Source organism: Mauremys mutica, chromosome 6 (assembly GCF_020497125.1).
Source record: "Mauremys mutica isolate MM-2020 ecotype Southern chromosome 6, ASM2049712v1, whole genome shotgun sequence".
NCBI lineage: Eukaryota > Metazoa > Chordata > Testudines > Geoemydidae > Mauremys > Mauremys mutica.
Genome location: NC_059077.1, coordinates 40,341,277 through 40,357,831, shown reverse-complemented (window position 1 = coordinate 40,357,831; position 16,555 = coordinate 40,341,277). Strand labels below are relative to the sequence as shown.

General features: G+C 39.2%; 1 protein-coding gene across 1 annotated transcript in view; it reads right to left on the bottom strand.

Moving 5' to 3' along the window:
• Positions 1–16,555, bottom strand: part of MAST4 (microtubule associated serine/threonine kinase family member 4) — a 410,096-nt gene that overhangs the window by 318,569 nt on the left and 74,972 nt on the right. The window contains exon 2 of the mRNA XM_045020986.1: positions 2,783–2,936. Coding sequence (XP_044876921.1) covers positions 2,783–2,936 — 154 coding nt within the window. The remainder of the gene's footprint in view (positions 1–2,782; positions 2,937–16,555) is intronic.

Sequence of the window (16,555 nt, the reverse complement as noted above, 5' to 3'; positions counted from 1 at the left end):
ACAATATGGACTTGAATGGACACAGTAAGGTTCTGAGCCGTGTGTTTATTATGGTGAGTAGTCTAGCTGAAAAGTGATGGGACAACTAACAGTAATAAGTTAAACATGTATATAAGGAGAATCAGAGCTGTTTGATAAGTTAGGAAGTCAGAGGAGCTATTTTTATAATTGGAGCTATACCAATCTCCTAGAACTAGAAGGGACCTTGAAAGGTCATTGAGTTCAGCCCCCTGCCTTCACTAGCAGGACCAATTTTTGCCCCAGATCCTTAAGTGGCCTCCTCCTCAAGGATTGAACTCACAACCCTGGGTTTAGCAGGCCAATGCTCAAACCACTGAGCTATCCCTCCCCCCGAAAAGGTCATTGAGTCCAGCCTCTTGCCTTCACTAGCTAGAAAAATTGAATTTCATTAATCAAAATAAGCAGATTTCATTCACAGATATCAAGGCCAGAAAGGGACCACTGTCCTAATTTAGTCTGACCTGCTGTATACTACAGGTCACAGAACTTCCCCAAAATAATTCCTAGAGCAGATCTTTTAGAAAAACATCCAGTCTTGATTTTAAAATGGTGAGGGAAAATCCACCATGACCCTTAGTAAATTGTTTCAATTTTTCTCACTGTAATAATATGCCTTATTTCCAGTCTGAATTTGTAGAGCTTCAACTTCCAGCCATTAGATCGTGTTACATATTTGTATGCTAGGTTGGCACTATTAAATATTTGTTCTCCATATAAGTACTTATAAACTTTAATCAAGTCATCCTTTAAATTTCTCTTTGTAAGATAAATAGTGATAGACTCACAGCTCAGTCTATCTATAAAGCATGTTTTCTAATCCTTTAATCATTCTCATGGCTCTTCTCTGAATCCTCTCCATTTTATCAACATCCTTCTTGACTTGTGGGCACCAGAACTGGACACAGTATTCCAACAGCAATCTCACTAGTGTCAATACAGAGGGAAAATAAACACTCTACTCCTACCCGAGATTCCCATGTTTCTGCATCTTTTGGGCAGAGTCACATTGGAAGCTCATACTCATCTTATTATCCACCACACACCCCAAATCTTTTTGGGGTGTCGCTGGTGTAGATATGTGGGCAGAGTTGGCATCGAGGTTTGTTGCATGGATAGGTTCCTGAGTTAGAGTTACTATGGTGCAGTGTGCAGTTACTGGTGAGAATATGCTTCAGGTTGGCAGGTTGTCTGTGGGCGAGGACTGGCCTGCCACCCAAGGCCTGTGAAAGTGTGGGATCATTGTCCAGGATGGGCTGTAGATCCCTGATGATGCGTTGGAGGGGTTTTAGCTGGGGAATGTATGTGATGGCCAGTGGAGTCCTGTTGGTTTCTTTCTTGGGTTTGTCTTGCAGTAGGAGGCTTCTGGGTACACGTCTGGCTCTGTTGATCTGTTTCCTTATTTCCTCGTACGGGTATTGTAGTTTTGAGAATGCTTAATGGAGATTTTGTAGGTGTTGGTCTCTGTCTGAGGGGTTAGAGCAGATTCGGTTGTACCTCAGTGCTTGGCTGTAGACAATGGATCCTGTGGTGTGCCCGGTATGGAAGGTGGAGGCATGAAGGTAGGCATAGCGGTCAGTAGGTTTTCGGTATAAGGTAGTGTTAATGTGACCATCAGTTATTTGCACCGTGGTGTCCAGGAAGTGGACCTCCCGTGTAGATTGGTCCAGGCTGAGGTTGATGGTGGGGTGGAAGCTGTTGAAATCGTGGTGGAATTTTTTCAGAGTCTCCTTCCCATGGGTCCAGATGATGAAGATGTCATCAATGTAGCGTAGGTAGAGAAGGGGCGTGAGTGGACAAGCAATACAGATCACTCTGAATCAGTGATCTACCCTGTTCATTATTTACCACTCTCCCAATTTGTGTTATCATCTGCAAAATTTATCACTGATCATTTTGCTTTCTTCCAGGTCATTGATAAAATGCTGAATAGTATAGGGCCAAGAACCAATCCCTGCTGGATGCCTCTAGAAATGCACCCCCTTGATGACTACTCCTTGTTTACATTTTTAGAGCTACCAGTTAGCCAGTTTTTAATGCATTTATTATGTGCCACGTTAATTTTATGTCATTCTATTTTTTAATCCAAGTGTCACGCGGCCAAACACCTTACAGAAGTCTAACAATATTATAACATTATAACCTTTATTAACCAAACCTGTAATATTAAGTAAGTTTTACCAGATGTATTTCCCATGCTGATTTGCATTAACAACATTACCCTCCTTTAATTCTTTATTAATACAAACCTGTATCAGCCACTCCATCATCTGGCCCGGGGGCTATGTCAGGCTGACAGGCCTATCATTATCTGGGTCATTGTTATAAAAAAAAATTGTGCCTAGCTGGACTTGACTTTTTCATATTCATTTTGTGGACTCTAGAGCCCGATTTTCAAAAGAGTTCTGCAATCAATAGCTCCCATTTAGGCTCTTAAACAATGTTGCCAAATTTCAGAAGCATTCAGCACTCTGTAGCTTTCACTGAGAACAATTAAGAGCTACAAGGGGTTGAGCACTTTTGAAAACTCTGGCCTCTGTGTTAAGATTGCTGCTGTAGCTCAGAGAGTAAATCAGCGAATGGCTGGACCCAGTCTTTTCACACACAAAAAAAAAATTATTGAGGGGCTTGAAAGGGAGAAAAACACCTTAGATAAATGAGGCAAGATGTGTGTACACGGTGCTACATGGCACTGTAAGACTTTCAAGGAAATCAAGTCCAAACAGATCAACTGTGCTTTTAGTATCAGGCCTCCTATACTCACCAGTCAAAGCTCCTCCAAGGCTTCCTCTTCTAAATGGTCTTCCATCTTCACTCAGCTGTCTTTTAAATTTAAATGACTTTCCAGGGCCAGAAGAGACTTCAGGGTTGCTGGATTTCCGAAATAGCATAGATGGAGGGGATAATATATGATCAAGCTGCAAAGAAACAAAAAATGCATACTCTTTAAGGGTAGATCCCACAATAGAAAGAGACTATCAACATGAAAATCATATTTGTATGAAGATTTTTTTTAACCTCATAGTGGGTTCACAAAGTAAATTACGTTTAAAAAAATTATATATTGCTAAATGAAGCATTAAAAAAATTAGGAAATGCCAGTATAGTTGCCTGTGTAACCTTAAGTCTGCACCCTTGTACATTAAGATGCAGTTTTTCATTATGTGATCTCACACTTTTTTCCCTGCAGGACCCCTGCCTCATTCAGGGTGGACACAAAGAGCCAAAATTAAGTCTGCATGGGCATTCATAAAACCAGTATTTCATAACTTTTGAGTGGTTTGCCTAAATAACATTCTTTTAAACAGTTTTTAACAGGTATATACTGCAACTTGAAATAAAAAGCCACCAGATGGCAGTATGTCATAAACAACATGCAACACACCACAAGTTCTAGGAAACCTATTTAAAACATCAAATAAGAACTTAAAGTTCCACTAACACCATGAGGGAAAATGTTCCATTTAAAGATTATTCTGTGTATAGTCAAATCATTTACTTCTGTTGTATTTCAAGGGAAATATGAATAATGATGTTCGTTGTTTAGGAGATTATCGCTCCTCCTATTTATTCCTACCCCAAATTACGATCCTCTGCTTGTGACAACAATTTGATTAGTGTGGAGATTTGTGCATTCTGCTATGATATTTTGTAACATCCACTCTAATTTCATTGCTTTTAATTTACATTTCTTTATCCTAACACTAGACAACTTTGGAAACATTTGATCACTTGCTAGAAGATCAGACTGAGTCCAAAGCCTGTATAGCATTCAGAACTAGAAGGGGGGGAAAAATCCATCTTTTCAATAAAACCTTTCGTTGGAATCAATGCTCATATTTCAAAACCTCACTCCACTGCGTCAGGAGCATAGAGGGGGGAAAAATGATTTTGTGCCAGGATTTCTTTTTTTTAATTCTGTGCAGTGCTTAGACACCATGGGGTGAAATCTTGGCCTCACTGAAGTCAATAGATAAACCTCCATCAACGTCAGCAGGACCAGGATTTCAGTTCCTATTTCACGGGACTAGGTTCAACACAAAACCTTCAGCTAGATCAGGATAAGTAATCTTACACACAAAACAGATGCACCAGAGCAAATTAGGGATCAAAATTAAGTTTAAAATATTAATGCTCCTATTTCTAAACTTCTTTGGGACTGGGGGTTTAAATCAGTCCTTTGGAATCTATTTTAATTAGAGATGGATCAAATCACACACACACACTCACACACACCCCTTCTAGTTTACAAACAGTGTTTTGGCTGGCCATGAAAAACCAAGTCTCCTCATCTGCAGCAACATCATTCAAAGAATCTAATCTCATACTTCCATCTTCAGTTACTTAGCAATATTAACTTATTACATCTTTCCCATTGTTGCACAGCTTTAGTTTTCGAGAAGGAGAAAGTAAATTTATCCTGAAACAAAATGCTTCTGAAAATATTGTAAAGGATTGTTTCTATTTCTGATGAGGAAGAGTGTTATTTATGTAATGAAATTTATAGCACGTCTCTCCTTGAAAGAAGCCTGAAAGTTCTATCCTTTGCAGGCTACTGAAACAGCACTTTCCTTACAAAATTCGCACTTCTCTGCAAGCCAAAGCTAAGGCAGAATATAAAAAGATGTTCTATCCACAACAGGACAGTTCCCCATCTAAGTGAAGTATTTGCTTCCAAAGAAGCACAACCACCAATTGAGAAACATTTTTAATAGCTCCCGCTTTCCTGAAATGCTTCTTTCACTCTGAAGATGTGCAGTATGGTTTTAAGCAGTGTGGTACGTGTACACCTTAAAAACAAACGGTAATTAGGTCAGATTAATGTTACGTACTGAACTATGTGATGGTTCATGGATAAGACTTTCACACATTTTAAAATAGTGAAGCAATGGAAAGACATACTTCAATTAAATCCATGCTCATTCTCTGTTTGTTTTTCTGGAATCTGTAAAACCACAAGAAAAGTGAGGTTTCCAAATAGTTAGGGGACAAAAACACTGTTGTCCCAAAGAAAGGTGGAGAGACAGAAGGGTTTTTGTTTAAAATATTCCTCAAATATTTAAATAGTTAAAAGTGTTCATGTCTTTTCTGTTTAGCACACAAACCACACACACATACCCCTTGACGGTAGACTCCAGCAGAGTTGTCATCTGCATAATAGTAGCATCCTTGCTAGGTGTTTGAGGAATGTCATGATGCTGCACTCACGCAGAATGGATAACCAGAGAGAGATACACATAACCAGATTCTACAGTACAGCTAGCCGGCCAATAGAGGAGCAGAAAAAACAATTGCTATGTTAGTCTGTAGAATTTCCAAGAGGTAGAAATCTGTGCTGAATTTAAAATTTGACTTTTTCTCTGCATGTACATTACCCACTGTCTCTCACCCAAGTTAGTCATTATCAGCTTCAAAGACTGGAGGATGGAGGAGGGAAATGTATGATAGTGATTGGGGAGAAATTCGGAAAAAGCAATAGATTACTTAACTTTTCTGACAGCACAAAAACAAAATTAATTTATTAAAAATTGAGATACAGCTCAAGTTACATTGAAAAAATCTCACATTTTGAGGAGCCCACTTTTGGAATACAAGAATAGATACTTCTCGGGGCTGTAAAATGGGTACACAAAATTTTTCTGATAGATTAGTGTATATATTTGAGAGTCCTATATCTTGAACATACTGTGAATTAATGTTAGCCTTTGAATTTATACAAAAGAGGTAAGAACTGTATTTTTAGTTTAGTGCACACCATTTATTAATGCCTTTGTTAATATTCCTATGAGTGCATGAATCCAAATGTATGCAAAATGCTTTCCTGGCATCAAACATTTAAGAATTTCCTTATGAAACCTACACACCAAGAGTAGGCAAACACATTCCAAATACTAAACTAGCTTAAATTCATTGTTATAAGAGGAGATTTATTTATTTTTAAAGTTAAATTAATTCTTCCACTCTACTCCCCACTGATTAGGCCTCAACTGGAAGAGTGTGTCCAGATGTGGGCGCCACATTTCAGGAAGAATGTGGACAAATTTGAGAGAGTCCAGAGAAGAGCAACAAAAACATTACCTATGAGGGAAGATTGAAAAAATTGGGTTTGTTTAGTCCAGAAAAGAGAAGACAGAGAGGGGACATGATAACAGTTTTCAAGTACATAAAAGATTGTTACAAGGAGGAGGGGGGGAAATTGTTTTTCTTAACCTCTGAGGATAGAAGAAGCAATGGGCTTAAATTGCAGCAAGCAAGGTTTAGGTTGGACATCAGGAAAAACTTCCTGTGAGGGTGGAATAAATTACCTAGGGAGGTTGTGGAATCTCCATCATTGGAGATTTTTAAGAGCAGGTTAGACAAACACCTGTCAGGCATGGTCTAGGTAATACTTAGTCCTGCCACGAGTGCAGGGGACTGGACTAGATGACCTCTCGAGTTCCAGCTCAATGATTCTATTTATGTCCGTGTCTAGAATCATCAGCTTCCTAAAAAGGCATTCCCCTTGCCTTGTCCTGACACTAGTACAGTCCTGGAGCCTTAAAAATACACCTGTTCTGCTGGAAAGATGGATTTTTCTCTCTCTCTCTCTCTCTCTTTTTTTATATAAACACAAAATGTTAATCAATGGAATTCACCATGCAGGATAGGTGGATATTTAAGACTCCAGGGCTGCAATGCATCTGTATGCCAAGCTGTAACTATTACCAATATCAAAAAAAGATATATCAAGTATGTCAGCAGGCTAACATTGCAGCCTTATGAATGTTAAACATTTATACATGACAGTCCAGTTACAAACTACAGCTGATGTCAATTTTCTGAAGTGCAATTGACATTTCATGGTAAACTATATGGATATTAAGTATCAGAGGGGTAGCCGTGTTAGTCTGGTTCTGTAGAAGCAGCAAAGAATCCTGTGGCACCTTATAGACTAACAGACGAAGAAGTGGGTATTCACCCACGAAAGCTGATGCTGCAAAACGTCTGTTAGTCTATAAGGTGCCACAGGATTCTTTGCTGCTTCTATATGGATATTATCCTCCTTTTTTCTGTTAGTCATACTTCATAATTAGATAACAAAATGTTTCTTCTTAAAAGTTCATCTGCAACATCTTACTTTTTGCCTGAGCCCAAACCAGGGGCCTGGCAGTAGTGTCACAACCACAAGATTATGGATTCCAGGAGCGAAAAATGTATGTCAGTTGAGTTAATAAATTAAGATCATGTAGTCATGCAAATAGTAAGAAGATAAGAAGAAGAGAAATAGGCTGTGGCTTCATCAGGAGCTCTTTAATTATCTGAAACAGGAATCCTACAAAAAGTGGAAATTGCTATGGAGGAGTACAAAATAGCAGCACAAGCATTTAGGGACAAAATCAGAAAGGCTAAGGAACAAAATGAATTACACACAGCAAGGATCATAAAAGGCAGTAAGAAGAGGTTCTATCAATACATTAGGAGCAAGAGAAGTATGAAGAAAAACATAAGACCTCTACTGAGAGGAGAAGGAGAGCTAATAATTGAGGACATCAAGGCGGCTCAGGTGTTTTATGTCTATTTTGTTTCTTCACTAGTCAATATTTTCATTAACGACTTGGATGATGGAGTAGCGGAGAGCATACTTAAATAGCATTTACAGATGACACCAAGCTGGGAGGTGTTGCTAGCACACTGGAGGACAGGATTAGAATTCAGAACAACCTTGACAAATTGCAGAACTTGTCTGAAATCAACAAGATGAAATTCAGTAAAGACAAGTGCACATATCAACCCCTAAAATGGAAAAAAATCAAATGCACAACTACAAACTGGGGAATACCTTGCTAGGTGGTAGTACTGCTGAAAAGCATCTGGGTGTGTGTTATAGGGGGTCACAAAATGAATATGATTCAACAATGTGAAGCAACTCATAAAAAGGATAAATATTCTGAGGTGTATTAAAAGTAGCGTCATATGTCAGACAGTAGATAATTGTTGCACTATATTCAGTACTGGTGAGTGCTCAGCTGCAGTACTGTGTCCAGTTCTGAGCATCAAACTTTAGAAAGATGTGCACAAACTAGACAGACTCCAGAGGAGAGCAACAAAAATAAGAAGTTTAGAAAACTTTACTTATGAGACAGGTTAAAGAAATTGGGCACAGTTAGTCCTGAGAAAAGGTGACTGAGGGGGGTCATGTTAATAGTCTTCAAATATGTTAAAGGCTGTTATGAAGAGGACAGTGATCAATTATTCCCCCATGCCCACTGAAAGTAAGACATGGAGCAACAGTCTTAATCTGCAGCAAGGGAGATTTAGGTTAAATATTAGGGAAAAATCTTTCTAACTATAGGTATGTCTGCACGGCAGTGGGAAGCAAGCCTCCCAAGCCAGGTAGACTGATGCACCCTGGCGAGGCTTGAGCTAGCAAGCTAAAAATAGCAGTGTGGACACTACGCCATGAACGGAGGCTCGGGCTAGCCACCCAAGCTTGAACAAAGTTGTTGATCTGGGCTGGGAGGCTCACTAATTTTTTTTTTTAATAAAGACATTGTTTTTCAAAATATACCACTAACCCAATATAACACGACCCGATATAACACAAATTTGGATATAACGCGGTAAAGCCGCACCCCAGTGGGGCTGCGCACTCTGGCGGATCAAAACAAGTTTGATATAAGGCGGTTTCACCTATAACACGGTAAGCTTTTTTGGCTCCCGAGGACAGCATTATATCAAGGTAGAAGTGTACTTATCTTTTCTGACCACCTCTAATCTCTAAACAGAAGGCATATTCAGATTTCCTACTTGGCATTAAAATATAGGTGTAGGTTTTAAATGACTTATTCCAAAGTACTCATGCAAAATGTAAGGTTGCAGGTATTTCATTTGTTACTCTTAAATACAGCAAGATTTAATATCCATTATCATATCTTTCATACAAACCATATATATACACACACATTTCTTAAATACAGTGTTTGCTGTCATTCATGCCAAAAATCTTTTTAACCTTCAGGAATCAAATGTAAAAAAAAAAAAAAAATAGGAACGTACAATAACCTCAAAACATGGGTTGAAAATGACTATGGGTTTGCTGAGCATTTAGTGCTAAACTGTAGGCCAGTCTCTATTTTAGAACAGAAGCCCTAAAATAAAAACCTAATTCCTGCTGTTAAGAATGTAAGCACCAGGGTGTCCACTGTATCTACTTATCTCAATGACTGAAGGGAGCCGTGTAGCAGGATGAAAAGTATCTTGCTCAAATTCTATCCAGGTAAGACTGACATGATTCTGATAAGCAGAGAGAAGCATTTTGGTTATCCAGTAGGAATTCTGATCTCACTTTATAGAGCATGCCTGCCCTTTGTTATCAAAGCAGTGCACAACCTCAGGATCCCGCTGAACTATACTGAGCTCTACTGTATTCCCAAATAGCAGCCGTGCCTGAAAGAGTCCTCTGTGGTCATCAAGAAGCTACAGCTAAGTTAAAGATATATTTATAGTGAAAACAAGGAAGTTTATTTAACAAAGTATAGAGATTCTAGAAGTAGCAAGTGAAAGTATTAGAAACAAATGATTAAATGTAAAAAAAAAAAATTTACATGTCTTTTAAAGCCTAGACTTAACAAGATGCTGTCTTGGCTAATGGAGTTTAGCTCACTCATGCTAATACCTTGCAGCATTTTCCAGTCTCTTTTGTCTATGCTCTGACCCTCCTTTCATAAAAGGAGGAACACACTAACTGTTTGTCTCCTTGGTGAAGGATCCCCTGTATACTTCAGTACCCCCCCAGTTACACCCCAAAAATTCAGAGTCTTTATTCAAACAGGATGCCCCCCTGCTACTTTTGATTTCTTTTCTTATTTTTTTTTTTGAGGTGGGGTGCAGATCTTCTCTCATGTGAATTCACAATCTCTTCATTAGTATCGGACTCAATAATGCAAACAGATTTACACTGCAAGTCACACAACACACAATGACAAGCCAGAGAAAGAAGTGTCTACTACCCCCTACCCTAGACAGAATCTGTTTATCACCTTCTGGTGATCTATCTGAACTCCCATACCTTAAGAACATAGTTTTCAGTATAACTACATAATTCCTTAAATATTATCTATGCATACATCCTGCAATGATTAGGATGACTGTTGCATTACTGCCTGTTGGTAGAGACCTTATATGCCACCCTTTGGCACATACTATGTAGACATCGGACCCAGAAGATTCTCATAAACCCCTATGCACCCCTTTCTTCCTTCTGCCAGTTGGCACCAAAGTGTCCCTGGGTCACAGTGGAGTTATATGAATGTAAAAAATGATTGTGAGAGCTGTTTAAAATATTAAACAGAAGCCTATATTTACACATAGAAATGATACACACATATATACGCACTCGCTCACTCGCCAGAGTATGTCTGCAACCTTTGTGAAAGACTATAATCAAGAGCGAAAAAGCAGTTTCTTTAGTTCCAATTAATTTAATTAATATTAGAAACAGACAAAGTGAACATAGAAATGGCCAATCAGCAATATTAGGCCAGCTAAATAATTTTCAACAAAATTTAGATGGCTGGAAATATCCCGTACCGTGAATGCTGACCCACCAGTGGGTTTGGAGGCATACTGCTCAGCAGGAAGGAAATTCCCTTCCCTTCTTGTCCTGTGATCTTTTCCTTCTTCCATCTTGGCAGGAGGAAAGAAAAATTGCTCTGAGGTACTGAAATCTTATTGGTGTCTACTACTACATCTGTCTTGTGCAGAAGCTAAATGAGGATAGGGGGAGTTTCATGAGTAAGCCTGCAGACAGGTGTGCCAAACACTCTAGGCTTCTGTTAGAGTAAGAACACAACCTATCAGTCATGGACTGGTGAAACCTGAGAGGGCAAGGAACCAAATTTGCTCTTGTGCATTCCGTGTTGTTACTGGGAAAATGCAAACATTCAGGATAAATTACAGAATGTTATATTGTCCCACAGAAGCCCCACATATGCCTGCAGCCTTCTAGGTTCCATGTGACTAATTGGACAAACTCAGCTTTCTGAACAGAAAATTAATGCTCCACACTAACCAAGGCTGAGATCTAAACAGTGCTGAACTCGGATAGAAAAATAAATTAGAGGGGACAGGGTGAGGGTGATATGCTTGGTTACCATAGAACAAGACATGCCAGCTAAAGAGCAAGCAACTCTGAAGAAAATGTTAGTTTTGAAATTTGTAAACAGTCTCCACAGATAAACTAAAACACTATAATTGTCTGCTTCTTGCAATCTGGTGTGCAGGTATAAACAGCAGTGCTCATTGCCCAGTGGAGTACTGCTAGAAAACTACTACCAATATTTTACATGAAGTCTAGAATATGATTTGACACAAGAATATATAATTGGTTCCTACAGGACAAAATACTAAAGATATTCTTTTACTGATTTGCCTGTAGGCAAAACAAACTATAAAAGAAGACTATGAACATGAGTTTCTCACTAGTTTTTTTTTTAAGCGATTTTAATGGTTTATTTTCTATCAGTTGTTAAATTGTTATTGCACTGTTAAATGCCTGAAAGTAACACTTCCTCTCCCTCACCCCACACACCCTTTTCTTTTTGGCACAGATGCATTTTTGTTCCTTCATACAGCAAAGTCTGACTGTGTTTTACTTCCTTGTCTAATATTAGCAGTCTTGGCAATCGTGAGTGTTTGTGTTCTCTGCTAAAGCACAAAATAAAGCATTAGCAGCCATGGCTATTTTTTAATTTCTTCACAAAAATCGGATATTAGGTAGTAAGAAAGTAAGAAGAAGACAGACTTCAAAAACCACCATTGACAAAACTCAAGTACAAAACTCGTACTTGGATGACCTTCACGATGGCATATGAAAGCCAATTACAAATGCAATACATTCATTAAATATTTCCATATGGCACAGGGAATTTAATATTATTTTATCAGTGTGTATTATACATAGAGACTTTGGGGTGGAAAGGGAATAAATATCACTGGCAGATGCTAAACTGACGAGGATTAAACTATAGTAAACTTTACTTCAAAGTCACCTTCAATTCCAGAAAAAAAAATTGAGGTACATTAAGAAGAGGACCTATTCATCTCCATCAGTTGTTGACACCATCATCATTTGGTTAGTGAAAAAATGCTTTAATTTGCTGAGGAGAACATATATCTTCAGGAAGGAAATTTTTCTATTTACCATGAATACTAATGAAGTGAGAGCAGTTTAGTTCATTTGTAAAATCCATTTCTAGTCAGTCACCATTGCGCTCCTAACCTTACCTAAAAAGGTTTCATTTGCTCAGTTGCCTCAGTCAGCTAGTTGTTTATTCAAGTCTATGCACTCCATCCATGCTCAATTAGGTCTCACTTTCCCCTCAGTTACATTGAAATTAAAAGTAAAAATGCAAGGTAAAACGTTGCTGATACCACTGACCAGCTTGTTTTAACAACCCATATTTAGAACAATTGCAATTCCAAGCAGCACAGAAGGTCTCTACCAAAATACTGCATTTTTTGTGAAATCCAGCCACTGACTAACAAAATTCCATTCATTAACGTACTCGCTTGGCAAGTGTAAAACATTTTTTGGCCCCAAAAGCTTGTAATAAATAGTTTTGAGCACTGAAGTATTTCTGAATTCCACATTTATCAATTTAAAATAACTAAAATACCCATTACTTGCCTTGAACAGAGACAATATTTTTCTAGGTCAATCAATTATATTTTATGTAGACCATTAAAAATACTGCATAATCCTTTTGGCCCTATGAAGCTTCCAATCCACAATCAATTTCCTTAGAAATAACATCTATCAAAGGATACACTGAACATTATGCAAGTCAGGTACAAAGCAAAGGAAAAGAAAACCATGGTAAAACAGGCTTAGAGGAGGGGGTTCTCAGTATGTAATAAAGCTGAAGTTGATCTGTAAATCAATGCATGATCACTGAAAAGCTATTTATGTGAAGGACTTGCATAGTTAATTTACACTTTGATATGGAAAAAAACATGCTTTACTGGGTGTATTAGTGCAAATGCTATATGCATATACTTGAGTGCAAGATGCATAACTGCCCATTTGCAACATTTCTTTTTGTATTTTTAAACTAAATAAACTGTATCTAGCACCAGAAATTTTAGTTTAAGTCTGCAGTCACTGAGCTTCACATTTAACATCGTTCTTAAACTTTTAAATAATGCAATATTGCCACAAGAGACTATGCAGACAAGGGCTTTTTAATCTTTTCCATACCATGCCTGAGATAGTTACAACATATTTCAACATAGTTTAGTGGGAAACATACACTTGAAAATTTGCTCAAAGTGAACTGAAATAAGGCATTTAGTGGCTTGGTAATTTTTCAATAGACCTGTAACATAATAAATCAACACCTGAATATCTTTTCTTATGTTAACTACAATTATCAGAAGCTCACACACACCAAAAAAAAAAAAATAGCGAAAGATTCTAGAGGCCTAATGACAAGTATAGATGGGAGGAAGAGTACGGCCCAGATCACTTGTACCTAATTTGTCCTCTTTGTTAAGGGCAATAATGAAAAACTGTACTCATTTTTTAAAAGCTTCCATTCATTTCACATCTTCTGGCAGCTGTCATTTGTTAATCTTGGACTACTTTAACATGAGTACATCTGTTAACAGAAGTTGATGTTACTGAAGGGGCTTAGCAACATTATCTGGCTCAAATAACCCGTTCAAAGACTTAAAGGAGAAAAGAAGTTACAAGAAGCCAGGAGAATGTGGGAAAAGAGAAAGAATGCAGTCAGAACGGAATCTGTACTGTACTGTTGCTGTCCCTAGTCAATTTTCCAATTCATCTGATCTAAGCAGACTTTAAACATGGCATCCCAATCCCACCTATCCCAATCACTGCAGTATCGAGGATCTGTGCTTAATATAAAAAGCACTTCATATTTTCACTCACTCTCATACTTCTGGCTCTCTCTAGAACAGGGCTGCACAACATATGGCCCGCGGAGGCTCACTGTGCGGCCCGCGGGGGGATTTTAAATCCCGCGCACACGACGCTCTGCGGGCAGCCCAGAGCCCTTTGAATCCCGGCCGCAGCTGATATTTAAAGAGCTCTGGGCTGCCTGCAGCCACGGGCAGCCCAGAGCCCTTTAAATCCCAGCCACGGCCGGGATTCAAAGAGCTCTGGGCTGCCCGCAGCCATGGGGAGCCCAGAGCCCTTTAAATCCCAGCCACAGCTCCAGCGGATGGGCTGGGGCTGGGATTTAAAGGGCTCGGGCTCCCCTCAGCGGCAGGAGCTCTGGGCTCTTTAAATCCCTGCCCCAGCCCCGCAAAGCTCCGGGTTCCCCCAGTCGCCGGAGCCCCGGGCCCTTTAATTTGCCCCTGAGGGCTCCCAGCCACCTCTTCAGCTGGGAGTCCCTGGTTGATTTAAAATCAAGTATCACTTCCCCACCCCCAACCTTCCTTTTTGGCCCATTGCTGTTTTGGTAGGGTGGCGCTGGGAAAGGAGGTTTTGTTTCTGCAGGGCTGGGCAGTGCCGGGGGAGGGGTGTTTCCGCGGGGCTGGGAGGTTTCGGCCCTCAGATGTTTTCTTTGCAGTAACAAGGCCCTTGCCGCTTTACGAGTTGTCCAGGCCTGCTCTAGAATGTGACATACACTCAATACTCCATTATGCCATTGGTTGAAAAAAAAAAATCCCTATCTTGAGGACCCTGGAGTCGAAAATTAGATCAAGAATTACACCATTGATGAGGACAGCAGCACATTGTGAATCTTACCAGAAAAATATATTAATATATACATTAATATATATCATATAAATAATAAAGGAAAAGTAGTAATTGAACACACTCAGAACAAACATCCATATAGCTGCAACCATAGCTTTTGATTAAAAAAACTGTACAAGAAAAAGATTGGAGTGCAGCATTCTCTGAAGAAACGCTTCTACTGACTGAAGCAAAACACACAATATATCTCCACCACAACATAAACCCCTCTCCTAAAATAGGTGATAACCTCTGACTGGCCAAGAGCAGTTCACAACAAACAAGACAACATGCTCAATCGTACTGGCTCAATATGTGCAAGAAACTAGATCTCCATTCTAAAAGGACATTTGTAAGAGATATGTTTGATGGAATCAAGAAAGCAATAGATCCTTCAGCCAAGAAGGCTGACCCACTCAAATCTCTTCATGAAGACATCACTGACAGAAGCAAATGGATGCAACACAGGGTAGAATACTACCACAAACTCTACTCATGTGAAATCACTGTTTCTGAAGCAGCTAAATGTGATCGCCAAACTACCAAACAGCTTAATACAAAACCATCCATAAATGAGTTTGGAAAGGCAATCATTTCTGTATCATCAAGAAAGGCTATAGGGAAAAAGAGAATTCCAGCTGAGTTCCTGAAACTCAGAAGGTAAGTTGTGCTTAAACATCGGCATGATGTTTTGGTTGCATGCTTGAGGGAAAGAGGATGAGATATGAAGGATGCCAACCTCAGAACGTTGCATTTAAAAAAAAAAAAAGGATTGGCGTGATTGCAACTACTACAGAGGAATTTCTCTCCTTACTGTTGCTGACAAGGCATTTGTCTGGGTCACTCTCAAAAGACTGCAAGTTCTTGCTGAACATTATACACACACACACACACACACACACACACACACACACGGAGTTAGTGCAGCTTCCATGCCAGTAGATCAACTACCAACCTGGTCTTTGCACTAAGGCAACTGCAAGAAAGAAAAAAAAGCATCAAGAACAAGGAAAACCTCTCTATATGGCCTTCATAGATCTTACAAAGACTCTTACTCTAGTTAGCAGAAAGGGTCTTTTCCAATTGCTACAAAGACTTGGTTACCCCCTATGCCTCCTCAGTCTGATTCAATCCTTCCACAAAGGCAAAAAGGCTACAGTCCAGTATGATGGTGATCAATCTGACAGCTTTGAAGTCTGAAGGGGCACCAAACAATGATGTGTTTTGGCATCAAAACTCTTTGGTATATTCTTCTATCTGCTGCTTTGTCATGCTTTCTCATTTAGCACTGAGGTTATACATCTCCATACAAGACCAGACAGGGGGAAAAAAAAAAATTCAACATGGCACATCCAAGAACAAAAAGGATAGTCAAACACCTGCTGATAAGAGAACTTCTTTTTGCTGATAACAGAGTGCTTACTGAAGTGAAGAGGAGCACCAGCAACTTTGCAATAGTGTTGTACTAACTTGTTATGAATTTGGACCATGTTTCTAAAGAAATCAATGACTATGGCACAAGATGTGTTCACTGCACCAGAAGTTTCAATATTAGCACCACCCTAGAAGTTGTGCACAAGTTCTGCTAACTAAGAATAAATGTATCTGATAACTTATCTCTAGACGATGAGCTTAAGTTTCACACTGAAAAGGCAGATATCACGTTCAGCCAACTGACCAAGCACGCGTGGGATAACAGAAAACAAACTGAACACCAAAGGATTGGTCTACCAGACATGAGTTTGCTGTATGGTGGTGACACCTGGACCACCTACAGAGGGTATGAGATGGCTA